Below are 27417 nucleotides of genomic sequence, written 5' to 3'. Positions count from 1 at the left end.
TCCGTATGCAGAAGTACTACTCATCGCATTTGAAAACCTGCGGCGTCAAGAAAGGCCAATTCATTGGCAGTCAGCGCCACCGACGGGCAGCTGACACAGCTATCACTGGCCCTCACGATCATGGCGGCTTCCACAATCTCCCTGGTAGCCTTATCGGCATTGCTATATACTACTGTGCACTCTTTAAACAATGCTTCACACCCACAATCGTTACAATGCACAGACACATGCCCATCACGATAACGGCCCAACTTCGACTTATGTTCCCTTAGCCTATCATTCAGGCATCTCCCCGACTGCCCAAGTAGACGTTGCCGCAAGAAAACGGGAACCGATACACTACATTATTCACACATGGAACAAATGGATATTGATGTTTCTTCACACATTCTGCATGTCTCTTAGCTAATGGGTCTGTGGCCTTGCAAATGCTCATTAGTTTCTGTGGGACAGAAAAAGGCATCTCCCCAGACTTTGGGGGTTCAGGGGGTTAGCTCCCACTCTCCCCCCAGCCCCCTAAAATATCTTATGCTTTAACTTTTCGGGTGATGCTAAAATATTTACACGCCTTCACAGCGACCACCAGTTGCCAAAGTTAGCCGTTCAAAATTCCTGGGTACGACCCTGTGGTCGGGATTGCTTTGTATTCTCAGTAGAATTATTGTGTTCTGAAAACCAGTCGCTACGTGGTTCCTGATTTCTTTTAACTTGTCATAGCGTAAGCAGTCGCTTCAGTTGTTTATCAACACAAGATATTCTGCACATACAAATCTGTTTGAGGGAAAGTTTCAACTGAACGTTTGACTTGTCACTGGTCGCCTGAAATGGAGAAGAAGCGTGCATATAACAGCTGCGGCCATCTGTGAGATGGCTGCCAGACTGGAAAGCCAAATATTCTGCTATAAGTGGACGGGGACCTAAGCCAAGCTCTTAAAAAATATCGCAGGCCGGCGCCGGGGGGGGCTTTGCCCCCCATGAAGCTGTCTGGTGGGGGGCCTGAGCCCCCCAGCCCCCCTGTACTCTCCGCCTATGCGATCAGTCACAGTATTACAGTGCTGTAGTATAATGCGATTGCTTTTTTGAAATATGGTTCAGCTGAGCCACCGGGAGCAGATGGCGTTCCAGTACCAGGACAAGCTGAAGGAGCGCTTCAGGCAGCACCCACAGGTGCGCCGCATTGCCCGCCACCGGCATGTTCCCAAGCACATCCACAATGCTCAGAAGGAGAAGCAGGCCATGCTCGCATCACAGAAACGCAAGTACGTACACTGCTGCCCCAAGTGTGTGTTTGCCTCCAGTTTCTATTGTCACATATATTGCACTTCTGTGCAGTACAATTTCTCCCCATTGCGTTCAAATGAACACTCTGGGTACCTTTAATATGAGGTTAAAAATACAGTACATAAATGCATGCATGGCTTGTAAAACATGAGCGTGCCACCATTTGCAGCAACATAAAAACTAGGCCTGTGCAAATATTTGTGCGCCTGGAATATTCGAACAAATATTACAGTATTTGAGTTCGCTTCGACATGAAATTACAAAATGAGGGTCCCTTATGCATTTGCGTAAGGTGAAAAGCTATCTTCCTCTTCTTCCCAGTCGATGTATTCATCCTTCTCTAAAAGCTTTCAGCACCTAATGTTGTTTTGCACCACTGCCTCCATGACCAAGCGACGATGTTATGTGATGACATCACAAATTCCGACGATCTGTGACGTCATCACGTGATGATTTCTTGCACTACTCGTGTTGACGCCGACAGTCAGTTTTCATGTCTGATGAGGCATCTAAGGCTTTCACCTTAAAACCGGAAATTTCGAAGTATTTTATCACGTGTTACTCGCATGAAAAGGTGGTTGCACTGCAGTGTGCGGCCACTGTGCCACGAAACAGCCTGCACTGCCACACTTCATAGTCCAGTGTGTTTGTTGCTTGCACCCCAATTAATTATCTTTAAGCTTGCCAAACCCCTAATAGCTTCTGCACAAAACCGGGTATGTGCCAAGCAGTTCCTAGCTTAGTGTGGCCACGAATATTAGTATAAAATAGCAAAAGTCTGGGAAAGGGTAGTGAGGTTGAGGAGGAGGATGGGAGAGGGTAAAGCATTACATAGTCTTGTATAGACGCTTTCCCGCAGTGGCGCACGGTTGCAGCCATGTTTGGTCACCTATCATAACTGGCCTGCGGCCAGTAACGCAGCCGGGGTCGTACCACACAAGCTGGTTGCGGCAGGGTGTAAGCAAGTCATTTGCTTGCACAGCAAAACATTGTTCAATATTTAATTGCCCAGAAGTCGACAAGGTTGAGACATTTGAGTTTGTTTGGCACATGCTACGCCACAGCAATAAGTCGTATGCTTATTCTACTTCACATTTATGGCATGCATAGGTCGGCGAACTCACTCAGACTCGGATCGAGCCGTGAGTCTGAGCCTGAGTGAGTCCGGGTGAATGTAATATTTTGGTGAGCTTGAGTATGAGTGAGTCCGGTTGAGAAAAATTTTAGTGAGTCTGAGTGAGTCTGGTAGAGGGAAATTTTGGTGAGTCTAAGTCCGAGCAAGCCCTAAGCACAAAATATATTTCTTGGGTGAGTCTGAGTGAGCTCCACATTTCTTTGCCGACCTATCGTTCTATCTACACAACTTCAGCATTACTATCAGCCTTGTGTCGGCTCACGTCTATACTCCCACTGACTCGCACATACTTCAAAGCACTAGCGTTTATACGCCAGCTCACTATTTATTAATCAGAGGCGTGAGTTACGTAGAACGGGGGGAGGGGGGCAGGTTGACCTCCCCTCGCAACCTCTTTCACAGGAAGTTCTCAAGAAAAATATCTTGCGAGTCACCAGTCTCATTAAAAATGTCCTTACTGGATTGCAACCACTGACAACTCATATTTGATGGTTCGAGATCAAAAGGCACCAAATAGAGCACCAAATATGCTAGATATTGGTGTTAAAGAGCGTTGACACCGTAGTCAGAAAAGCCAATTATACGCTGACGAACTCATGAGTCGACTCACTCAGATTCAGATAAAGCCGTGAGTCCGAATGAGCAATATTTTCGTGAGTTTGAGTCGGAGTGAGTCCAGCTGAGAAAAATTTCAGTGAGTCCGAGCGAGTCCAGTTGAGGAAAATTTTGATGAGTCTGAGTGCAGGTGAGCTCTAAGGACAAAATATGTTTAATGAGTGAGTCTGAGTGAGCTCCACATTTTTTGCCGACCTATGATGGCATATGCCTTTAATTGTTGCGTGAGCAATCGCCAGTAGGTGTGGCTGCAAGCCGACATGGTACTAGCACCTATGCAGACGCGACCGCCTGCTTTGATCCAATCTCATGCTTGCTATTTACCCACTGTCCTGACATCAATAAATAAATGGTGAAATCAGCCATCGCTTTGTGTCATCTCACGCTGGGTACCAAGCATCAGGTATGTTTTGTCTCTATTATTGAGAACAGCTGTGTTTTTTTTAGCCACGTCTGCCAAGCTTCGTCTATAAAGATTTAGAGTAGATCTTTGAAACACTGCAAAATACTGACAAATACATTGCTCTCAAAGCTTCGGGATGCAAATATAAAGCAAATAACAATGTAGTTTCGAAGTACGGGCCACACAGCGCAAAGTATAGATTGCTTTACGTAATACATGTGACGTGTCCAAGCTAACAGCTGGTTTATTTTCAGTAGAACTCTATTACTATTTTCAAGGACTCAATCTCATACAGTACAAGGTGAACACAAATATGGTCTACTTCAGAAGGTTGCGGAATGCACAGGAAGTGGTGTTAATATGAGAAGGGAAATGTGATGGAGGACAGCAAATGATGAAATTGGGAAAATTGCTGGTGTAGGGTGGAAACTGCCTTACACAAGATATGAGTAACTGAAGACTGCTGGAGAAGTCTGTGTGTTGTGGTGGTTCCAACGACAACATACTGCTTGCACGTGTGACAGTGATGAGAAACCTTATTGAGGCCATAGTTAGCGCACACCAACTGTTGGGAGTACAACAGAATGCAAGCAGGATTGAGGGCTTTGCATAAGCCAAGGTCCTTTGTGTTATGCTAAATACGAAGGTCACTTCTGCAGCTCTGGTACATAGTTGCAACTGTGGACTTATATCATGCTTGCCTCTTTTTTGTCAAACAAACGCAGAGAGGCCAACCGCAGGGCTCACAGCCGTCCTGGCACCGTTCCCTACAAGGCAGAGCGGACCAAGCACATTATCAACGAGGAGCAGTGAGGCGAATAAACGGTCTTATCATCGTCCATCTTTTATTCCTCCGTTGTTCAGCACGTCAAGTCGTGTGTGGGCAAGTTCTGCCCTTGCATCTAAAAAAAAACCAACACAATATGCTAAGCGCTAACAGCCACCGAGTAACAGAGCAGAAAAACAAACAAACAAGGTTGAGACTCGTCAACCAGATCTATGTACAAGGAGAGTCCAGGCACGCCGCTTCCCTCGCAGGATTGCACGACGAGCGCTGAAAGACGTTTGTGAACCTCGTTGCTTTGTCCCGATTTTTCTAGAAATGAGCGGCCGTGAGAGAGGAGTCTGTGCGCTTTCCTTGCCGAGATGAGGTGCATTACGGGCAGCAGATTGACTCAGTAGACCCTGACAGCAGGGGGCACCATCTTGCACTCCTTCTGGTCCAGGGTCTCGTCAATGACTGGTCGGTAATCCAGCGTGACCTGTGCAGTGACAATACAGTGGAATCAATCTCAGGACTCCAATGATCTGATCGCGGCGGCTGCATTTTCGATGGAGGCGAAAATGCCTGAGGCCCGTGTACTTAGATTTAGGTGCACGTTAAAGAACCCCAGGTGGTCTAAATTTCCGGAGCCCTCCACTACGGCGTCTCTCATAATCATATCGTGGTTTTGGGACGTTAAACCCCAGATATTATTATTATTATCCAATGATCTGATCACTGGTACTCTTATGATTCAAAGGTTCTTTGCGCTTACAGCATTCTCATAACGGATCAGCTGCTACATGTGACAATGCTTATAGCTAGTCAGGCAATGCAGTAGCCGAGAAAATGGCTCTATCACTATGTGTCATTGAAGCACGCACCTTGCCCGTTACTATGTCCATGTCCGAGAGGGTGTGCTTCCGCCAGTGCTTCTCCAGGGGAAGCTTGTGCTGGCCTTCCAGGGGCTTCGCATAGTTGTACTCGTCAATGCGATCCTAAAACAGAAAAACAATTGCACATCGAGCCCGACATCAGAACCTAAGGCAGGGGGCTTTCCAGGCAAAGAGAAAAATTTGGCAAATTTATAATGTACAAAACTGGAGTAGAAATCACGCTTATTTTCAGTATGCACACCACAAGTTTGCTTTACAAACATAGGTTACCCCCGTTTGAGGTCAAAAGTGCCCTGTTGGATAACAACCGACCTAAAGCATGACAAAGGCATGCAAATCAAAGGAGGAAAGGATCCATGCTGTATTTGGGGGCAGAGGCACACCACTGTACCTTGAAGTCTTCACGGGCATGTGCGCCTCGGCTCTCCTTGCGGGCCTCAGCGGCGTAGATGGCCTGCCGGGCACACAGCAACAGGTTCTGCAGCTCCAGCCCTTCGACCAGGTCAGTGTTCCACACCATGCCTCGATCGCTCACCTGCACGCCGGCAAGAGGCATTTGTGGCCAAACAGGTTCACTAGGCTTCCACGCTAAGAAAGAAAACACTACAACAGAACAAAAACCATCTGGCACAGCAGATGAAATAGCAGACAGAGGGCTCTGTCCTGTCGGTTGCGCTGTACACGCCCAAGAACACTGCCTTACCGACTAGCACAGGGCCTTGTTCAGACCATTTCACTTTGGTGGAAAGTGCACAAGAGTATCACCCACGTCCAGGCTCAAAAAGCATGCAGCTCTAACACGCTGTGGGAAACACAAGCACAGCTTCAGTGACCTGGCAAGACAAAACGGTAAGAAATGCCGACGAGATTTTAGCAATTAATCTGCCCTGTAAACAGTGTCCTCAGCCACGGAACATACCCTGCCGAGCAAAGGTATGTTTTACTTGGGGGTGATATTCCAGAGCGATCACTTTTGGTCACCTTGACAAGATTATGCATAACTCAGTCTCGGCATTGGATGCATTGAAGGGGGGACGTGGCCTGTGGAGATATTTTGCTGTATTTCATGTCCAAACCCGATGAAGTTACACAGACTTGTATAGTTTTTCATGCTGAATTCAATTATGCAGTAATTTTTCTTGAAGGTCAACTAGTTTACAAGATGCACAAAGCTGCCTTTCTAGAAAACATTGCTTTCAGAGACAGTAGGAAAAATTTTGTTCAGCAGAAAGTGAATATCAGTGATGTGATTGACTGAAGCTGTTTTGGAGCAGGTTTTTGGAGCAGCAAAAAGTGCGTTTTGGAGCAGGTAAAAGGGCTTTTGGAGCAGCCAAAAACACGTTTGGGAGCAGGGAAAACGGCTTTTGGATCAGCTAAAAGCTCACTGCCAAGGGGAAAAATGAACCGTGTCAAGCAAAACAGTCAAATAAGGAGGAACTGTTCTGAAATAAAAAGTTCTGTCCAATAATGGCTGTTTGCATAACACCACTGGTTCACCTAACAGCCCCGTAAGCGTAAACATTGGACAAGGGTGTCAATGCAGGCTGCCATTGGTGTTGTGGTCTTATAATGGCTTAGAGTGGCCAAACTAACAATGCAGGTAGGGTTTCCCAACTACAGCAGAATCTCGGTGATACGAATCTGAAGGGGGAACGACAATATTCACATCGCCCAAAATTTGGTATCATCAAAAGACTAGCAAGACCTGTTTTCAAACCACGATATACGCACAAAACATTAACTTCTGTCAAAAGAACTCACGTATGCCTTTCTGGGACACACGTGAACGGACAAATAAGGGACGGCGCAGCTGGCTGCCGCGAAAGCGCGCGTCAAAGCTCAAAGCTTCGCATGAGGCCAACTGAAAACTAAGTGAAGTCCGCTCAACCATAGTGACAAGCGAAGATCGACACGGAAAGGCTTCGTGGCAGGAGCATAGGCAGGCATAGGCAGAAATTTTTGTCGGCGGGGGGGTTGTCCGTGTGACAGGGGTATAACACTCGTTCGAGTAGCGGAACTTAAAAAAGGGTGCAAAAATAAGACAGGCGTGGACGTCGCTGTACTAACAACTGAAATTTTACTTCTATGTTGCTGCGGCGGTGCGGTCACACCAGCTCGCGGCGAGCCGCTCCTTCCAAGGTGCATATTTGGGGGGTCACGCCAATTTGCAGCAGTCTGGAGAGGGTTATGTCGGTTATGGTTATGTCCCCAAAAAGCGCCGGGCAGCGTGCCGAGAAAAATGATGCACGAACACATTCCTCTCGCGGCACGAAAATTTTGCCGCGCGGCAGCTTTGGAGTGTCGCGTTTTGCCGCCGGCGGCGCGCTGCGCACGTTTTTCCGCTAGTGTGCTTATAGTTTGGCGCAGTTTTGGCGCAAAACAGCTGAGATGTAGCAGGATGTAGCAGCTTTCACGTCTTGGCGCAGTTTGGCTCAATTGGCGCAGCTATCACATCACTGGAATATTATCAGATACAGCTAGATACTGTAATATGCGATAAGTGTAATGCTGCAAACAGTTCTCGAATCAAATCATAACTAGTCATTCTGTAATTGATCAAAATTAAATGTATGTACCGTGACTACCAAAAAAATATGAGTGTAGCTTGCACTGGAGGCGTAATGCTAAAGAGGCAGCAAAGGTGATGGGTGCCTAGGAAGTTCTGGCTTTTGCTGTTTTGTTATAACCTTCTCTCTGTTTCTTGCGTACTGCCTTTTTCGTCTGTTTATTTCTATTTCTTTCTCTTTCTTTGATTCTCTCTATGCTATGCTCTACTCTCTCCCTCCTCCCACTTCCCTTTCCCACCCTTTTGCTATACTGTACTATACAAGGCTATGCTATGCTCTGCTAGTGTACCTGGATAGCCGAGTGGTTAAGACGCTCGCCTTGAGATAGTGGGTATGTGGGTTCGAATCTTGGCTCGTGAAGGAATTTTTTCCCCCTAGAATTTCGCTCTTTCTCTATCTTTATTTCACTCTGTTTCCTTCTCGCTCTCTACTGGTCTCGCCCATCAGGGTTATTGCATCCCGCACCGGAAAATCACCGCACGTGTTCTGGGAGCATAGCAGTAGATGAAGCAGAGAACGAAGAGAGCACGTGCTGCGAGGCGCTGCGAGGCGGTTTCCTTCGGACACCAAAGTTTTTACGGCCGGCGTAAACAACTCCAGTGTTAAAACACAATCAAATTTTAGAAAATCTGTGAGCAGAAAATGTGATTTCCGCCCTCAGCACTTTGTGACACACAGTTTGCACTTTACGTTGAAGAAATAACTACAGCTCTAGCTGTTCTAGATCATGAGATATCACTCTGACAAGGTAAATGAGTGAGCCAAAAACATTTCAGATTCAGCACGTACTCCTTGCATATACAGTAGAACCCCGCTGATACGTTTTTGAAGGGACCGTAGGAAATAAACGTAAGAGACGGGAAACGTAAGAGCCGAAAAACAGGAAAAACGGCGAAATATTTAGTGGTACAGAATTTTATTTCAATTCTTACGAGCAGCACGAAAATTGGCGCGCTCAGCCGCGATCTAGTCGATGGATAGAAACGCGGAGCTTAGGACGGCCTTATCCACAGAAATGTAATCAACGTATGTGATTTTTTTAACACCAACAGCTGTAGGCATGAAAGAACTAAGCACACGCAATCACAACCGGCGCGGCGAGTCCGACCGCGAACCGCACGCACGACCATGCGAGCTCCAACCAGCTCGAACTCCTCCCGTTCTCCGATAAATAATGATGATGATGAGTCTACGCCAACGCGATGGCAGAAGTGAATGGCAATCTCGAAGGCCTTGCTTTCGCAAGCAATTACGTCATACACGCCATGTTTGTGCAATGCAAATCTCAGAGGCTATGCTTTTGTCAATAGTAAATGCCAATCTCAAAGGCCTTGCTTTCGCGAGCAGTTACGTCATAGACGCCATCTTTGCAATTTGAATCTCGAAGGCCATGCTTTTGTTTGCATCAATTGAAAGATTCTGTTGCTTGCGCCTTTCATGCGGCTAATATTACGGTCAAACGAGGCCAAGCTGCGTGAAAATGCACCATGGCCGCTCTCTTTCGTAGTCACTCGGTCGGCTCCGGGCACACTTTGCGACGTATCATACGGGAACGGTCCGACAGTTACGACGTAACAGCAGGGTTCCCAATACATTGTATCCTATGGGAGCTATGCCGGGACCGGCGGAAAACGACGTAACAGCCGGGAAAACGCAGCAGTGAGGAACGTAACAGCGGGGTTCTACTGTACCTAAACTGCAGATGAAATATACGGATCTTAAGACTTAAGGTAGGCTTTACATGTGAAAGAATAGCTGTAGATTTCGATAATGTAATAAAATAACTCTTTTTCCTTTTGAGGATTTCTTTGGTCTCTACAAGCCATGTCCCCCCTGAAATAGATGGCTGAAAGGTGCTCCTATACTGAGCAACAACTTATCTTGACAGTGGAGCGAAGGCTACGGAGGCGGTGCTTCCACACATTCGTGTTGCTTCACAAGTAGTACGGCAGCTTGCGGCTAATTTCGGTTTTGCTCGCTTGCATCGTTAACGCATTTACAAAAACATATACACGAAAAATGTCAATGGGAGCGACATTTCGATTGTTCAGTGTACATTTTAGTGTCATATTACGAGTATATTTTTCTGGAAGAACTAAACAGCGCGTTTGTGGCTGCACACTGACCCACCACGTCACGGACACCACGTTTACTTTGGAAAACGGGCGTGCTAAAAAGGTGGTGTTGTCTAAGAAACAGAAAAAAAGGGAATGCGTTCTTGCCAAGTGAACAATAACTGTATTTTACCTATGGCTTCCCGCAACTGTTGGAGTTTCATAATAAATAAAGCAGTATTTATTTCAGCAAGGCAAGTGAGAAAATTATCAGTAAACTTAAGTACTATTTCTCGGCGCGGTAGCAGGCATGCGTTTCGGTTCTGTAGCTTCCACAGTACTGCCAAGAAAAGTTGTCGCCGAGTATAGCACCACGCTAAAATAGCGAGCTTGACAAAATGCTAGAAACACTGTCCACTGCACAGACTAAGTCACGTACCACATGCTCAGGCAGGCGAAACATTTCCAAAGTGAATTTACCTCCAGTAATGGTGGCAAGACTGCCTACTCAACATGGAGACATGACAATACACTGAATCACAAAGAGGTTGGCTAACAAAGTTCTGCTTTGAAATATTTATGCTGACTAATGCACACATCACTCTTTTCTCCCATCGTAAAACATTGGCTGGCAAGTAAACTGGGCCCACAGCTATCATACAAACCTTGATGTCCTTCAGCTCATTATAGACGCCATCCATCTTGCGACAACCTTCCTGCAGACTGTCGCCCGTCCTGAACACAGCCGCATGCTGCTGCATTGTCTGCGTAGTCGTATGGAGACATGGAAAGCATGGTCAAATGATGCAAGAATGCACAATAATGCACACATTTTTTTCCACAGCAAACGAGATTGTGGACTGCGGACATAGTGGTTAGTTTAGAGTATCATTTCAATGAAAACTTGCTGATTGGGATTAAAGATTACATTCACCAAAAAAAGAATTTCCAACTTCAGAGAGGAATACATGGAGGTAAGTTGCACTTGTGCTGAGCACACCCCCATTATCTACAAAACAACATTAGGCTTGCAGTGAATATTGATTTTAATTAATTGCTCAGGTTTTACGTGACAGAACCATGACATGATTATTAGTCACACTGTAGTGGGGGACTCCGGATTAAGTGTGACCGCCTGGGGTTCTTTAAGCTGCACCTGTATCTAAGTGCACGGGTGCTTGTGCATATTGTGGAATATGAGGGGGTGCCGTGAAGGCATCTGATGTATCAGGCACATCCAAGAAATCTGGCTAATAGATACAGTTTCTTGCAAGAAATTAAGCGTTAGTTGCATTTATTTGCGCGAGTTCTACGAGCTAATCTTTTCTTGCTAGGATTTTTTATGAAAGACGTCGCTCGTATGTATAAAAATACGGTACTTTCATTAAAAGAAAAAAGAAAGTGAGGGAACATGCTGACCTTTTGCATATTGAGCCTGATCTTGGACACTGGCAGGGACCCATTGGCATTGCGAAGCTTGTCCAGGTTGGCAACAGACTGCTCGCCCGCATTCTGGAATGCAATTAGAAAGGACACCTTGCAAACCAGCCGCTGCTTGCAGAATGGCCCACACAGGAAAGAGAGAAATCCTCTTTGAAGAGGAAATGGGAAGTCACACAGCCAGTCGCAAATCGAACTCGGTGTAAGTCTTAGGTTGAAAGTAATGTGTTCACTGGTGGCATTATGAATACAGCCTTGTCATAGATCGATGGTGCAGTTAGTATATACAGTTAAACCTAAATAAATGAACTTCAATATAATAAAGTATTCATCAGAAAAAAAAAGCACCTTTGTTGGCCCAGTGGCCAGAAAAACTTGTCAATGCGCCTCACGAGGGTTTGATAACTGAAGCACTCTCGCTGCACATGCGTTTGAAAGCCAGGTCATACCTTCTTTCGAATTTACGCAGCCAACCATTGTCAAATTTGCAGCCAATAATATCAATGCATAGTGCAAGGGTCTCTGCCTTTTGTTTAGCCTATTGCCAGACACAGGTGTCTTCCTAGCTACAGTGGCACTAAACCACATGTTCAGCACCTCTTCAAGCTTCGAGGGGCTGCCGTCACGGAAAGCTTTGTGCGTTCCTACACACACTTTTTTCTACTGCCTCCAGGATCTCCTTTTGCTTCAAACAGAGACGGTTTGCTTGGAAATCGAGAACCTCGAGCAACTTCGAATTGAGGTCGGCCACTTTCCACCTGGCAAATAATTGCTGCTTTTTTTTTTTGCCATTGTCAGTGTCTTGTACTTGCCGCGTTTCTTAATTAGTCCTGACCGGCAACAGCACAGATGAAACGGGTGGTGTCAAAGCAGTTTTAGCTGATCAGGCTTCGTGTGCCAAGAAACAAAAAGAAAGAGAGCGAGACGCAGTTCAGGCCTAGCTGCAGAAACAAGCAACAACACGAAGTGCTCAAACTAGGGATGTGCGAATACTGATTTGGTCGAATAATTTCTAATAGAATAGTTCAAATAGTATATATCACATATCATAAAGAAAAATGAGCATATCTGTCATGACCCAACTAACCTGCACAATATTTATTTTAAAAATTGGAACAAGGCATGTGCAAATGTCATTCTTTTTGGTTTGAAGTGAAGTGGAAGCAACTTTGAATAGTAGCAGGATTTGAATTTCAACAGAATGTAAGCGATAACTGGTAAAATATGTCATGTTTTAAAATGTACTATACTTAGAGCAAATATACGCTTGTATAACAAGCTTTCAAACTTAAAAAATGATTAATCGATGTGAAGGTAATATGTTCATTTAACCATGTAGGGGGGCTTCGCTGCAATGTGCATTTATCCTGGATAGATGTTTTCACAGCATAGCACTCCTTTGCTGCAATGAAAACACCTTTACTGGGACTGAGGAACGCGTGAGCGCGTTCCCGCTGCCGACAAACAGGCTGAGTAGGCCGCACTTGCCCCCGGTAGCTCCAGAGCTTTCCGCCAGAGCCGCAGCGCGGCGCTGTCGTCGCCCCGCAAACTTGAGCTTGGGTTCCCTATAGGGTGCATTTAAGCATGTGCAGCTGACCGTTGACGGTCTGCACAGCGTGCTTACGCAGCACCGGCAACTAACACCGATGTGTGCAACACCCCGTTACCTATATGCTAAGATTTAGAAATGGGAAGAACCCTATGATCTGTTGTTTGACATGGTGGATAAGTTGCACTTATGAACTAAAACAATTGTATTAAAGTGACCGCATTTCACCAGTGACCGTGTGTTGGTTCATAATTGCAACTTATTCGCCATGTTAAACAACAGATCTTTAATTTTTTCATTTCAATAGATCCTTTTCTTAATCGTGGTGATCATTCCACTTCTAAATTTTAGCGTATAGGTAACGGGGTGTTGCACACATCGGTATCACTTTGCGGTGCTGCGTAAACACGCTATGCGGGCTGTCAGAGCGAACAGCTGCACGTAATTAGATGCACTCTACTAGTCTAGTAAGGTTCGCATTTCTCACTGACTCGCTAGTAAATCATTTAAATAAGCGTGAAAAAAGCTGATAATGTTGTCCAGATGTTCCACGGTAAACCTCATGTCCACGCTGCTTTTATTTACCACCAGGATGCATGGCTACGAAGTACTCCAGCAGAACACAATCTCAAAAATATTTTTCTGGCTTAAACAAAAAGTCATTTGATAAAACATATCTTTTTTTTTTTAATTACTGACGTGATGTAAGGAGATCAATCAGTAGACAAGTAATGTCGCTAGTAAATGCACTACTTAGCATAATTTTACTAGGACCACCTCAACGTTAAATTTACGACTAAACACGTGCGAAAATGAACTTTTTTTGCAACATTGTCGCCAGCTGTACGCACCACTTCACGCCATATACATCTCAAACTAATTTTTGCCTACAGTAAAACTTCCTGGCGATCAGTTAATACAAAATATTACATTTCACTGAATGTCACCCTTTTATGAAAAAAATCCCCAATATGGGCCATACTGTCCACATTTAAGGCCCCATAAAAAATCCACGAAAGCGTAAACGTTTGTGAAACTTATTTTAAGTGAAAAGCCTACGATCGTTCTGTAGAGAAAATTTTGTCCTAGCCTAATTTAGAAGAAGAGATGTTTTTGAAAACGTGTTTTACAAGCCATAGTTTCGAGCTTTCCAAAAAACTTCACATGCGGTTTGCGGCACTGTAAAATATTTTTTCGCGAAAAATATTTTGGCGGAAATCTTCTTGCTTTGGATAGATAGTCCTCGATTTTTTTCATTCAAATCGCAGGTGGTCGAGCACCAAGGCTGGGACAGTTGGCGTGAAATGGCCCATATACAGTCGACGTCCGATTTCCCGGACCCTCAAGGGACCGCGAAAACGTTCGGAAAATCGGGCAGTCCGGAAAAACGAACGCACGTGAAAACGCACCTTTTTGGTAGGTATTTTTTGCTGACGGAGAGGGTCACAGCCGGAGTACAAGATTCCCATAGCAATTCAGCCAATGCATCGTTTAGGTGGCTCTGAAAAGAGCCGTTTATAAAAAAAAATACGACGTGGCCGGCACTACCTCATAGGTCAGCACTTGGGCGCAAAGAAGTCGCTTATTTTCTTTTGCACGGTCCGCTTGCCCGCGATTATGTCTGCCTCAATTTCAGTCAACGTCATGTTGCCGCTGTACACCAATGACAGTGTCATCAGTGCTCGCGTCAACTCCGAGCTCGTTGGCTGTGTAGGAGCTGGCTCTTCGTTCTCGGTGTCGGAGTCATCGGACTCCTCCGTAACTTGATGAATGATTTCATCATCGGTCAACTCCGCACATAGCTCGAGGTCTTTGTCAGCGTCGGCGAAGCTCTCAAGGGTTATCTCGGCTGGAATCAACACGCCACCAGCGCGCAGATCGTCGAAGGCAACGTCCGCGGATGGCAGTTTGTCATCGTGAGCCTACGAGGTGGCTTTGTGCGCTTCGAAGGCGCGGACGAAGACGAAGGAGCAGTCGGTGCCATTACCGTAAACGGCGAATCCGCTCGACGAAAAACGCAGCACGAAACAGCTAGGAACTCGATGGATGCTGAAGGTCGGGAAACGTGATCACTGAAGGTAGCGCGCAGCAGCAAACGATCAACCGCAGACACGACCGCAGAGCTGGCACAGCTGACAAAACAACACGTGAACGAACACAGTGAGGTTTGGCTTGGCTAAGCTACGGCTGGCAATGGATTGACACGTGCGGTTTCGAGGTTACGGCAGCCGCGGCGCGGTGCGGCGGTGCTGTTGGCCACACCTGCGATGCGAGTATGGTGGGTTCAAGGATATGAAAATGAAAACAATCAAAATGGCGGCGTCGGTGGTGACTTTGGGTCGGCAGTTAACAGTAAAAAGTCCGGGAAATCGGATGGCGAAGGCTATAAGCGTCCGGAATTTCGGACTTTTTAATACATTGACTCTACGGGGAACTTGACGGTGCCACAGATGAGTCCGGGAAATCAGGCATGTCCGGAATTTCGGGCGTCCGGGAAATCGGACGTCGACTGTAGTATAAACCGCATGTAACTTCCCTGTAAAGGTGGTTTCGCTGTAGTGAAGGGGTGCTATACTGTGAATACCTATCCAGGGGAAATCCGCACTGCCGAAAAGCCCCACTTCAAGGTTAAATGAATATATTACCCTCACATCGATTCATCGTTTTTTAACTTTAAAAGCTTGTTATACCGGCTCATATGCTCTAAGTGCAGTAAATTCCAAAACTCAATGTATTTTACAGGTTATCACTTGCATTCTACCGAAAGTCAAATCCTGCTACTGTTAAAAGTTGCTTCCACTTCCCTTTGAACCAAAAGGAATGACACTTGCACATGCCTTGTTTGAGTTTAAAAAATATTGTGCAGATTAGTTGGGTCATGACAAATATGCTCATTTTTTTTCTTAATAATATGTGATATATACTTCATGGGTTCGAAACAGCGCGTAAAATACGAGGACACAGAAAGAAAGACAGGACCAGGTGCTGGTCCTGTATGGTCCTGTCTGTTTCTTTCTGTGTCCTCGTATTTTACGCGCTGTACCAATATTTTTTTGGAGCTGTTTGCAGTTACCAGCCATGCCGATATCAGCTGAATTAAATTATGTGGCTTTTCTGTGATAAGGCCAAGTTACAAGACTTTTAATGAGCAAGCGCACAGCAGTGACCGAAATTTGTGGTGCTGTCACGAGTCTCGCTTGATCGCTGGTTTGGCGCGCAACATCACAATACAAAAAAATGTGACCACATGAACGGAGGTGTTGTAATTCACCTTGCTTTCGTGCAATGTTAGACGGCAGCTCTTTTGTTTCTGTGGCGTGCAACGGTTTTGGATATTGCGCATTTGTCAAACTGAGCGGAGGCCACAGTGGGCTGGAGCTGCATTCGTTTCGGCTTCATGCTGTGGGGGATTGCATATGCATCCCAGTATCTCCCGAGCAGTCGCACCTCGACTCAAGAGATGTTTACGCACGCAGTGGTGGATAGGGCACATCGCTGTGAGCCTCCTTCCTCTTCTCTAGGACTCCTCCCCTCAGCCTGGGAATGCATGTGCTTTCTTGAGGCTATTTTGTCTTTCGGCTTGGGACCGGCTTCATCTTGATAGAGCACTGCCACTCGCTGTCACCCCTGCACGGGGCACCGCCCCGGCCTTCTAGCGCAAACCACTGCCGAGGATCCAATTGCAAAGCCATGTGAGGTGAGCGGAGCCCTTATCATTCTCCCGACACGTCCTTTGAGCGTTGTTTTTCCCCAGCCTGTGTGCAATTCTCCTCCACTGAAGATTTTGAATGTACGGTAGACTCTCTGTATACGGGAACAACTGCCTCTTCTATGATTTGTTTTGAGCTATTATTCTGCACCCCTGTTCATCTTCCAGTAAACGGAACTCCTGTTAAATGGAACATATTTTCCTGGCCCCTTCAGGTTCCGTTTAACGACAGTTTACTGTGTTTGTTGCCACAGGTGGTGGTGATTCTGCGAATGAGCTGAATAAACACCTTAAGTCAAAAAGACTCGTCCCTGTGTCCCTGGCCATCCGTGGTCACAACTCGACACCAACAGTGGGTTAGGGCTGCCACAGAAGTGTCTGTGAGTGACTGCCGCTCTACTGGAGCAACGCAGAGCTGAGCTAATGCAAGTTAGTGAAATGTGATTTCAGTGAAATGCCTCAGGCAATGGACTTTGGAGCACAGATGAGGCGATACGGTGTAACGGCCACAGAGGTTCGTCAAACACTCACAGCAGGCAGGTCGGGCACCTTGTCCCCTGGTCGGCACTGCTTGGAGATGGTGTGGGCACAGGCACGACCAAAGACCACTATGTCCAGGAGCGAGTTGGCGCCCAGTCGGTTAGCACCGTGCACGGAGGCACACGCTGCTTCACCTGCCGCATACAGGCCGGGCACCACCTTCTCCCCGTGGGTCAGAACCTGCAGGGAGCAAAAGGACTCTGATAGCAATGCACCTTAGTATGTTCTGAAGGCACGTGTCTTGCATACATAGCAAGCAACTCTACTAACGCTAGAGAATCTATGTGCTACCATTTGCAGCCACACTATGATCGAGGCGTGAATCACATGATGCCCCTCAGACTAACTATATTGTTTGACAGCATGTGCTAGGATAGTGTTTTTTTGTTGGGGTACTTCTTTAAAACAAAAGTTTAAAACTTATAATTTCTGGGGTTTATAGGGCACGCTGTAGTCAAGGGCTCCGAAAATTTTAACCATCTGGGGTTCTTTAATGTGCACTTGAATCTGAGTACGCAGGCCTCTAGCATTTTGCCCTCCATCAAAATGTGACGGCAAATAAAACCAGCTTCCTCATTGCTCCAGCCAGACATGGGGTGTGCCCTACCTGGCCCTTGTAGTTAGTGGGAATTCCGCCCATGTTGTAGTGGACAGTGGGCAGCACCGGGATGGGCTCACGCGTGACGTCCACGCCAGCGAAAATCATGGCCGTCTCCGAGATGCCCGGTAGCCGTGTCGCCAGTTGTTCAGGAGGCAGGTGGTGCAGCTGCAGGTACACGTGGTCCTTTTCGGGCCCACAGCCTCTGTGCATAGACGGGACAGTCAGTAAACTGCAGCAACCGAGGCTGAGCTCGTGGAATGATTGAGAGCACTGCACCAATATTTCGTACCACACCCAGGGGTACTCAAACCTCATTATAACAAAGTCACATCTGCCACGAAAATAACTTCGTTATATCCGAAAATTCGTTATAAACATTTATTTGTAACACTGTATCTATGACAAGACTAGTCTTCATTTACTTTGTTATAAGTGATAATTCGTTATATCTGTGTTCGTTATATCGAGGTTTGAGTATGTTCAGTGAGTGGCACTGCGTATTTTAGGAAAATGTAAAAAGAGGACACAAGTGCACTATGAAGTGTGCACCTTGTATGGTGCACAGGAGCAGTTGCCATGGGCAGGCGTAATACTGAAGTTCAAGTATTGTGTTAAATGTTATTCACACTAATTTCAGTGATAGGCTACCGCGACAAAAGATGCGACAAAATTCCATTACCTCGAAGTTAAAAAGTTTCCAGGGAAATGAAATCACGAAAATGAAGCACAGATCACGTGGCGCCTTCCTAAAAATTCTGTCAGCAATACTTGCAACTGGTTCTCGTGCCTGGGCACTGGGCACCTCTGCACTTACAGGCAACAGTACTAGTGGCACTGCTCCAAGACAGCGTGCCAAAAAGCTCGCTGTGATGTGGACGCCCACGTGTGACATGCTGTTCACACCTCACCGTCACCAGAGCACGAAGCATCCTCACCAAGCCACAACCTTCCTTTTTACATTGTCGAAAAACCCTCACTGTTTACGTCAAAAGCGAGCATCCTTATCAAAATGCAATCTCACCAAAATGCTGTGGGCTCACATGCTCGCCTCGCTCAGCAAGTGTGTGCATAGTAGTATCATGCTTCCTCAAAAGCACAGATTGTTTTGCTCAAGAATGATGCACAGCTGACACCATTCTAAATGTGAGGGGGAAGAACAGAGACTGTGTTGTAAATGCGGTGTCAAACCACCACGTGATGTGTGCGCTGTCATTGCGCATGCGCCAAGTTTCTGTTCATTGTTTTCTGTCGCATCCTTTCCCTTTCCACTTTACTTATATATATGCGTGCAATAAACGCCTTTTGGTTGTTCTCGGCTGACACGGAATCATCAACGTCTCCGTCCTTTCATGACGGCAGCTAGGCTGCCTCCGCTATGCTACAGTGGCGACGAGCAAAGAAAACACCCACGCGGTCAAGCAGGAACCCGAAGTTAAGCATCCAGTGACAACCGTACTGCTGACAACGATGGCCTCCTACATGCTTCCCAGCTTCGACGACGCCACAGATAAGTGGAAACCTTACCTCATCAAAGTGGAGGCTTATTTTGAAGCGAATGCTATTTCGGATTCCGCTAAGAAGAGGGCACTTCTAGTAGCTGCACTTAGCACCTCGACGATCCAAATCCTGATGGGGAAAATAGCACCTGCAAAGCCCAATGCCTTAAGTTATGATGAAGTAGTCAAGGTGTTAAATGACCACTACGACCCAAGGCGCAACGAAATTGCTGAAAGCTTCCAGTTTTTCAACCGCTGTCAGCAGGAGGGAGAAACCATTCAGGATTTCGTCGTCTCAATCCGACGCATTGCAGACAATTGCAATTTCGGAGATTCTCTGAACAGGCTACTTAGAGACCGAATTGTCTGTGGTGTGCGTTCGGGTGCTGTACAGAAGCAACTTCTGGCAAAGAAAGATTTAACTCTGGAGGAAGCCGAGTCGATAGCAGTAGCCGCGGAAACTGCCGAAAAAGACGCCAGGACAATGTCTGTAGACGTACCGCCTGTTCTTAAAGTGGAAGCGCGTCGCAAACTGCCATCGCGATCAAGCATGGAGTGCTCAGAGCGATTGGAGTGTGGAAGGTGTGGCAGTTCTAGACATGATGGCAACAGCTGCAGATGGAAGAATGCACGATGTTACGCTTGCGGCCTGAGGGGTCACCTCGCTAAAATGTGTCGCAGCCGCATTGGCAAAGATGTTGCCGCCCCTCGGCGACTACCTCAAGCGAAAGCTTTGGCGGTAGAAGAGGCTTCCTCAGAAGAGGACAGCAGTGGTAGTGCTCAAATTTGGACGTTAGCGTCAGCACGAAAGAATTCTCTTGCGCCGCCAATAAGACGAACGTTCAGTTGGGGAGGCGTAAACTTGTCCATGGAAGTCGATACAGGTTCACCGGTTTGCGTCATATCACGGCAGCTTTTTGAAAATCACCGCAAATGCTGGCCAAAGTTGAAGCCTTCGCACGTAAAGTTATCATGCTACAGTGGAAGGTTGCCGGTGATGGGTGAACTGCAACTTTGTGTCAGATACCGCGATACTTCTGTTGACTGTTCCCTTGTGGTTCTAGACTGCCCCGGACCAAGCTTGTGCGGCCGAGACCTACTAATCCTCCTGGAACAAGCTGGCGCTCCGGTAGTGAGAGTCGCACACGAAGACGAGGCGACGGCTTTTCGAGCGAAGCACCACAGCGTCAACGCCCTACGCCACACCTACGAGGATGTTTTTTCGGAAACCTTGGGCTTGATCAAAGGACCACCAGCCAGCCTCCTGCTGAAGGACGACGCGGTCCCCAAATTCTGTAAGGCGAGACCTATTCCATATGCTTTACGTGACAAGGTATCGCAAGAACTTGACAGGTTAGTGTCGTTAGGTATAATATCACCAGTCAAGCATTCTAACTGGGCGACGCCCATTGTGCCCGTTCTGAAGAAGGACGGCTCGGTCAGAATATGCGGAGACTTTAAAGCTACTCTCAATCCCGCTTGTGCCACGGAACAGTACCCGCTTCCAGTAATTCAAGATATCTTTGCGTCATTAGGAGGTGGCCAGTTGTTCAGTACGCTCGACTTGCGGGACGCATATAACCAGGTGGCTCTGGACGAGGATTCCCGGAAGCTCTGCGTTATAAATACTCATAAAGGCCTTTTTTGTTACAATAGGCTTCCTTTCGGCATTTCTTCCGCGCCAGCAATATTTCAAAAAAAATAAATACAATACTGGCTGGCCTACCTGGCGTTCAGGCTTACTTGGATGACGTTCTGGTCTCTGAAACGGTTGGCGATGGCGGAGCACGGTTGCAAAATGTGTTAGAACGGTTCAGAGAACATGGCGTGAAGCTCAGGTACGATAAGTGCAAATTTAGCCAACCATCGGTCACTTATCTTGGGCATCGCATTGATCAAGCCGGCCTTCACCCAACTGAGAAGAATGTAGATGCTATCGTAAATGCACCTAGTCCAGAAAACCTAAACGAGCTGCGTTCGTTTCTTGGGATGATAACATTTTATTCAAAGTTTTTGCCGAACATGTCAGATACGTTGTTTCCATTGTACCAGTTGTTGGAAAAAAACGCGCGGTGGCAGTGGAAGTCATCCCAGGAATCTGCATTTCGCAAGGCAAAGCAGTGTCTTAAAGATGCCGAGGTACTGGTGCATTTTGAGCCATCAAGACAACTGAAGTTGGAATGCGACGCATCCGCTCGTGGGATAGGCGCCGTTCTTTTTCACACAATTGGAGGCACTAACAGGCCAGTCGGATTCCGGTCAAGAACCCTGACAAAAGCCGAAATAAATTATTCTCAATTAGAACGAGAAGCACTGGCACTTGTTTTTGGAGTTACTAAATTCCGGGATTATCTCCTAGGTCGAGAGTTCGTCCTGGTTACCGACCACCAGCCACTACTGGGACTGCTGAGACCCGACCGCCAGACGCCTGCAATGGCCGCAGCTCGCATCCAACGGTGGGCCCTCTACCTGGGAGGTTACCGTTACAAGCTTGAATATGCCCCAGGAAGGCAGCTACTGAATGCGGATGCTCTGAGCAGACTGCCGCTGCGGTGCCAAGATGCCGCCACGGAACCTGAACCCGAAGAGTATGTATTTTCTTTGAAATGCCTGGATGAAGGGATAGTCACAACGCGCGAGCTGAAGGAGCTGACAGCCAATGACTCGATCTTATCCCGTGTAAAACAAAACGTGTTGAACGGTTGGCCGAAAGGTGCAGTACGTCTTGACCCTGCCTTAGTGCCTTTTGTGGATCGCCAGTTGGAGCTATCTCTGGCACACGAACTTGTCTATTGGGGACATCGTGTCGTCATACCTGCCGCAGCGCGGAAGCGGTTGTTACAACTACTGCATGAGACTCATCAAGGCTCCTCGGCAATGAAAACAGTGGCGCGATCGTTGTTTTGGTGGCCAGGAATAGACCGCGACATAGAGTTAACAGCAGCGCAATGCACTAATTGCATTGACAATTTGCCTATGCCTCCAGCGGCCCCGCCTTTAAACTGGCCACAAACACAAGAGAGATGGTCGCGTGTTCACGTCGACTTTGCAGGGCCGATAGAAGGTAAAATGGTCCTCGTAGTAGTGGATTCTCACACGAAATGGGTGGAAGCGGTGCCATTGAACCAGGCTACTTCGGCAACCACGATTAACTGTCTGCGTGACATATTTAGCCGTTTTGGTGTACCAAGAACACTAGTGTCTGATAATGGAACGCAGTTCACCAGTAACGAGTTTGCAATGTTTGCTGACAGAAACAACATTACGCATCTAAGAACCGCCCCTTTTCATCCGCAGTCAAATGGAGCGGCCGAGAGGGCAGTCAGGACAATCAAGGACGGTCTTCGGAAGATGAAAGGCGGGAAGCTCGAGCATAACCTTATGCGTTTGCTGCTCAATTACAGAAGGACCCCACAGAAAGCCGGACTATCGCCATCGGAAATGCTGCTGGGGTACCAGATACGGTCACGCCTGGACACGTGCTTCCCTGCGACGACTGCGCCCAATTCTAAAAAGGAAAGCGACGATTTGTTACCACCAACGAACTGTGATGTGCATGTCCGCAACTACGGGTCCAACGGTAGATGGATGCCAGGACGTGTAACAGCTACATCGGGAGGACGGATGGTCACAGTGGAGACACCTCAAGCAATCGTGCGGCGTCACATAGATCAAGTGCGTACTCGTAGGGGATTTTCGCAAGACGAACCACTGTGGACCCATCCAGGTGATATCAGCAAAGGCAATACACCAAGCACAACGCCACTCGACCCACCGCCACCCACGAACCCCGATGAAGCTGTGGAAGCGTCACCCCAAGAAACTCTCCCAGACACCGACCAGCCTGAGCCTGCTGCAGTCCCAACACCCCTGGCAGCTACGACGGATCAAGAAACCGCACAACCGCTCCGGCGCTCCACAAGAACACGCAAGCCAGTGCATCGTTTTTAAGAAGGAAGAAATGTTGTAAATGCGGTGTCAAACCACCACGTGATGTGTGCGCTGTCATTGCGCATGCGCCAAGTTTCTGTTCATTGTTTTCTGTCGCATCCTTTCCCTTTCCACTTTACTTATATATATGCGTGCAATAAACGCCTTTTGGTTGTTCTCGGCTGACACGGAATCATCAACGTCTCCGTCCTTTCATGACGGCAGCTAGGCTGCCTCCGCTATGCTACAGACTGCTTCTGCACGAGAGCACAACAAGATGGCTGAGAGCAGCAGAACAAGTGTGCTCAAGCATGCAGTGAATTGCACTCAGTGCAGGTGGATGGCCAGCAAAGCTGTCTAGCACACGGCGCTGAGTGTAACACGGCAGAGGCCAGCTAGGTATGAAAGGCCAGGCCGTGAATGTGCCCATCAACCTTCAAACCACTGTGCAGAGTCTACTGTAGCACATCGATGACGACACTGCCAGCGAGTTTTTGAGTAGGCTTCACTGCAATAGACAACGTGGAAAAGCCAGCCTACAAAGACCGAGATTACACACATCCCTTAAGGTAAGCTTGACTTCTAAACAAAAATGAATTGCTGAAAAGACATTTCTAGGGATGGGCGAATAGTAAATTTGAGGTTCGAAGCGAATCCGAAGCGAATAGTGATTTGGTCGAATAATTTCGAATCGAACAGTTCGAATAGTACTCACCACATATTATTAGTATTATTAAGAAAAATTGAGCATTTTCTTCATGACCCTTGCACAATATTTTTAAGAATTGGAACTAGGTATGAGTGAATGTCACTTTTTTGGTTTGAAATGAAGTGGAAGAAACCTTGAATGGTATCAAAATTTGAATAGCTGTAGGGTGCGAGTTATGAGTGGTACAATATGTTACAAGTCAAAAATTACTATACTTAGCGCATATAAGCCCATATAACACGCTGTTAAAATTTTAAAAATATGCACACTTAAACTTGAAGTGTGGCTTCGCGGCAGTGCAGATTTCCCCTGGCAGGGTGGTTTCACGGTACAGCAAACCGACGCTGCAGTGAAACCACCTTTACAGGAGGTTATGTGTGGTCAAACATACATATATTCGTTCATTTCGAATACTTTGAAATTTCAAATAATATAAATTCGCATCGAAGTGAATTCGAATACTTTAATATTCATTCGAATATTCGAAACATCCGAATATTCGCCCATCCCTAGACATTTCTCCAGGGGCAATACAAGCAGTCTTATATCAAAACATGAAGGCCCTGTGACATTTTTCATAACTTTATCAATTGTTTGCTGTTGCTGTAATTGTTGGCCGTTGGCAGTCCCAACCACGGTGGCAAGGCACTCATATGGCTCAGATATATTTACATTTTGCAAGCATGCGTGTGTAGCCTCTGCCTTAGACCATTTCAGTTTCGCCCAGTCAGAAAACGCTATGCGGACTCCTTTTTGTAGCATTCCCTTTGCCTGTCAAATAAAGAAAAAAAAAAGGCGTACAACCTAGTAGTTAAAGCCTAGTGGTACGTGCTTGGGTGCCGGATTGTGCGGGTGTGTGCGTGTGTGAATGTGCCATTTGTTTGCGCTCAAAGAATTCACAGTGAAAAAAAGCCTAGTGGTTAAGACACTTGCCTTCAGACTGCGGGGACCCGGGTTCAAACGGAGAAAAATTTGTTTCCACTGTAATGCATTAGTTTCTTCCACCACTACCTTAGGGAGCAGCCCGCCTCGGCCCCGGTCGCCATGGATACGTCTCAGGCACCGCACAGGTCTAGCGCACCAAGCGCCGAGCAGTCGAGAACACACAGAAAGAAGAGACAGGAAACTTACTCTCGGAACTCAAGGATGCCTTCGTCAACATGCAGGCTACCTTAGCGAAAATTCAGGAAGCTATGGCGCACCCCAACATGGGATTAGGAGCACTCAGTGAGCGCATACGCAAATTGGAAGAGAGCGATGTCAGGAGAGACTGCAGGCCGACTCTTTCGCAGGTCGCAGCACAACGCAACGTACTAGCGCCACCTACTGAGGGCGCGATCCTCAGGGCCGCTTCAGCTGCTCAACCCCCCCCCTCAGCCTAAACATGGACAGTGCGGACGAGAACCTTAGCATCTGGCAATGGAACTGTGGCGGATTTACAAACAAAAAACCGCTTCTACAGCAATATTTAAGAACCCTTGAAGCTAAGCCCCAAATCATCGCTATTCAAGAAGTCGCGTCTAGCACCCCCATCAAACTCTCGGGTTATCTGGTGGTGTCATCGCATTCAGGAGGTAGGGGAGTTGCTACACTAGTCAGCAAAAGGTACAATTATCTATCACGTGACCTCGGAGCAGTTGCCGGTGGCATCGATTACGTCATGACCGAAATTCTCATGAACTCACCCAAGAAGGGCCTCAGAAGAAACAGCCTTTTTATCCTCAACGTATACTGCAGTCCCAGCTATCACAGGGCGAGAGCGGACTCTCTCCTCAAGAGGGCCGTCAGCATGGCTGGTAGTTGCCCCCTTGTTGTAGTCGGAGATTTTGTGTGGGGATACGCCTATGATACTCCCAAGGGACGCGAGTTATGGCAGACTGCGACAGAAGCGGACTTGACCGCTTATCACTGACAAGGATTTCCCCACTAGGAGAGGTAACTCCACATGCCGGGACACTACCCCGGACCTCACTTATGTCAAGAATGTCGGTGAGGTCAAGTGGGTCAACACGGCGCTAGACCTAGGAAGTGACCACTACGTCATCGAGGTATCCTTCGCGATTGCCCGCTTTAGGACGAGGAAATGGTCGACTGGGACGTTTTCCGCAAGGTCAGAGCCGAGCGCGCACCGACGGCCGGGACAGATTTTGAAGGTTGGTGCAAAGAAATCAGAGATGACGCGGCAGCAGCGACCAAGGCGGTCGTCACTAACCTCGACGTTGAGAACATGGACAGCAGGTTGGCCCACCTGCTAGAAGCCAAGCAAGCCCTACTCACGAGATGGAAGGGGCAGAAACATAACAGGAGGCTACGGAAGAAGGTTTCCGAGGTTAACAGAGCGATCGAGGAGCACTGCAAAACCCTCTGTAAACAACAATGGCATGAGCTCTGCGAAAGCGTCGAGGGCCAGCTCAGATCCGGGAAGAGCTGGGGTCTTCTCAAACACCTTCTCGATCAGGGCAGCACCAGGTCCAGCCAGAGACGATCCCTCGCGCGAGCCATTCATCTTGCTACCGACTCTACCCCGGACGAGTTGGTTGTCAACAAGCTCATAGACAAATATATCTGCGAGTCGCGGATAGCTCTGCTCCAACCCAGTTTCCGGACTACGCGGAGTGCGACGTGCCGGAGTTGGACCAGGACTTTAGTGTGGCCGAGATCCGACAGGTCCTTTTCTCCCTGAACGGCAGATCCGCCCCTGGCCCGGATGGCGTGACTAATAAGATGCTGAAGAACCTTGATGATGAGTCCATAGATTTCCTCATCAAAAAAATTAATGAGGTCTGGCGCCGGGGGCGGGTCCCCGCGCAGTGGAAGACGGCCTACACAGTACTCATCCCAAAACCCTGGTAAAGCACCAGGAATCGATAATTTAAGACCAATTTCCTTAACGTCCTGTGTCGGTAAGGTCGCAGAGCATGCCCTGCTGAACCGCCTCAAGGTGCACCTCGAGACCCATGACATGTACACCCACAATATGATTGGTTTAAGAGCTGGCCTCTCGACACAGGACGCCATGAAGTTGATAAAGCACCAGATCATCGACCGGAGCACGGGAGATACTAGAGCCATCCTTGGATTAGACCTGGAGAAGGCTTTCGACAATATTTCCCACGAATTCATTCTCCAGTCTATCGCCGGGCTCGGGCTTGGGAAGAGGGTGTACGACTTCGTGCGATCTTTTCTTAGTCAGAGAACTGCCAAGCTCAAGATCGAAGGGTACTTCTCACAAGAGCTCACCCTCGGTTCACGCGGCACACCTCAGGGCTCAGTTATTTCGCCAACATTATTTAACATCGCAATGATCGGGCTCTCCAAGGAGCTCGCCAAGATTCAAAGAATCAACCATACCATCTACGCAGATGATATCACCATCTGGTGCGCCGGCGGGAGCGATGGCCAAGTTGAGCAAGCCATGCAGAGCGCCATCGATGTGACCGAACGTTTTCTCCGTCCAACCGGGCTCAGGTGTTCTCCATCGAAATCTGAACTACTGCTCTACAAGAAAAGACCCAGAGGCGGCGGCCACCGTGACTGGAAACCTGCGTCCGAAAGCGAAATACGGCTTTTCACTGGTGACCTGTCCCCAGTGTCCAGAGTGGACTCGCTCCGAATACTGGGGATGTATATCGAGTCTAACAGTGCCAACGGAACCGCACTCAGGCGGATCACTGCCAAGACGGAGAGTGCTCTCGGCCTCATCCAGAGGATTGCCAACAGACACCGGGG

The 27417-nt window shown here is 47.5% G+C and overlaps 2 protein-coding genes across 3 annotated transcripts in view; one reads left to right on the top strand and one right to left on the bottom strand.

Annotated features, from left to right (window-relative positions):
- The window catches only part of LOC119384041 (DDB1- and CUL4-associated factor 13), a 32318-nt gene extending 28061 nt beyond the window's left edge, over nt 1–4257 (top strand). For both annotated transcript variants that reach the window (XM_037652332.2, XM_049412745.1), the window contains 2 exons: nt 1096–1259; nt 4160–4257. In XM_037652332.2, coding sequence (XP_037508260.1) covers nt 1096–1259; nt 4160–4247 — 252 coding nt within the window. In that variant the 3' untranslated portion in view covers nt 4248–4257. The remainder of the gene's footprint in view (nt 1–1095; nt 1260–4159) is intronic.
- Nucleotides 4256–27417, bottom strand: part of LOC119384040 (succinate dehydrogenase [ubiquinone] flavoprotein subunit, mitochondrial-like) — a 58796-nt gene continuing 35634 nt past the window's right edge. Inside the window, 7 exon segments of the mRNA XM_037652331.2 lie at nt 4256–4696; nt 5082–5195; nt 5485–5628; nt 10380–10478; nt 11134–11226; nt 16944–17132; nt 17560–17755. Coding sequence (XP_037508259.1) covers nt 4610–4696; nt 5082–5195; nt 5485–5628; nt 10380–10478; nt 11134–11226; nt 16944–17132; nt 17560–17755 — 922 coding nt within the window. The 3' untranslated portion in view covers nt 4256–4609.

This window comes from Rhipicephalus sanguineus, chromosome 2, assembly GCF_013339695.2.
Source record: "Rhipicephalus sanguineus isolate Rsan-2018 chromosome 2, BIME_Rsan_1.4, whole genome shotgun sequence".
In the NCBI taxonomy this organism is placed as follows: domain Eukaryota; kingdom Metazoa; phylum Arthropoda; class Arachnida; order Ixodida; family Ixodidae; genus Rhipicephalus; species Rhipicephalus sanguineus.
The sequence above is the reverse complement of the archived record's forward strand: the minus strand, read 5'-3'. Positions and strand labels throughout refer to the sequence as shown.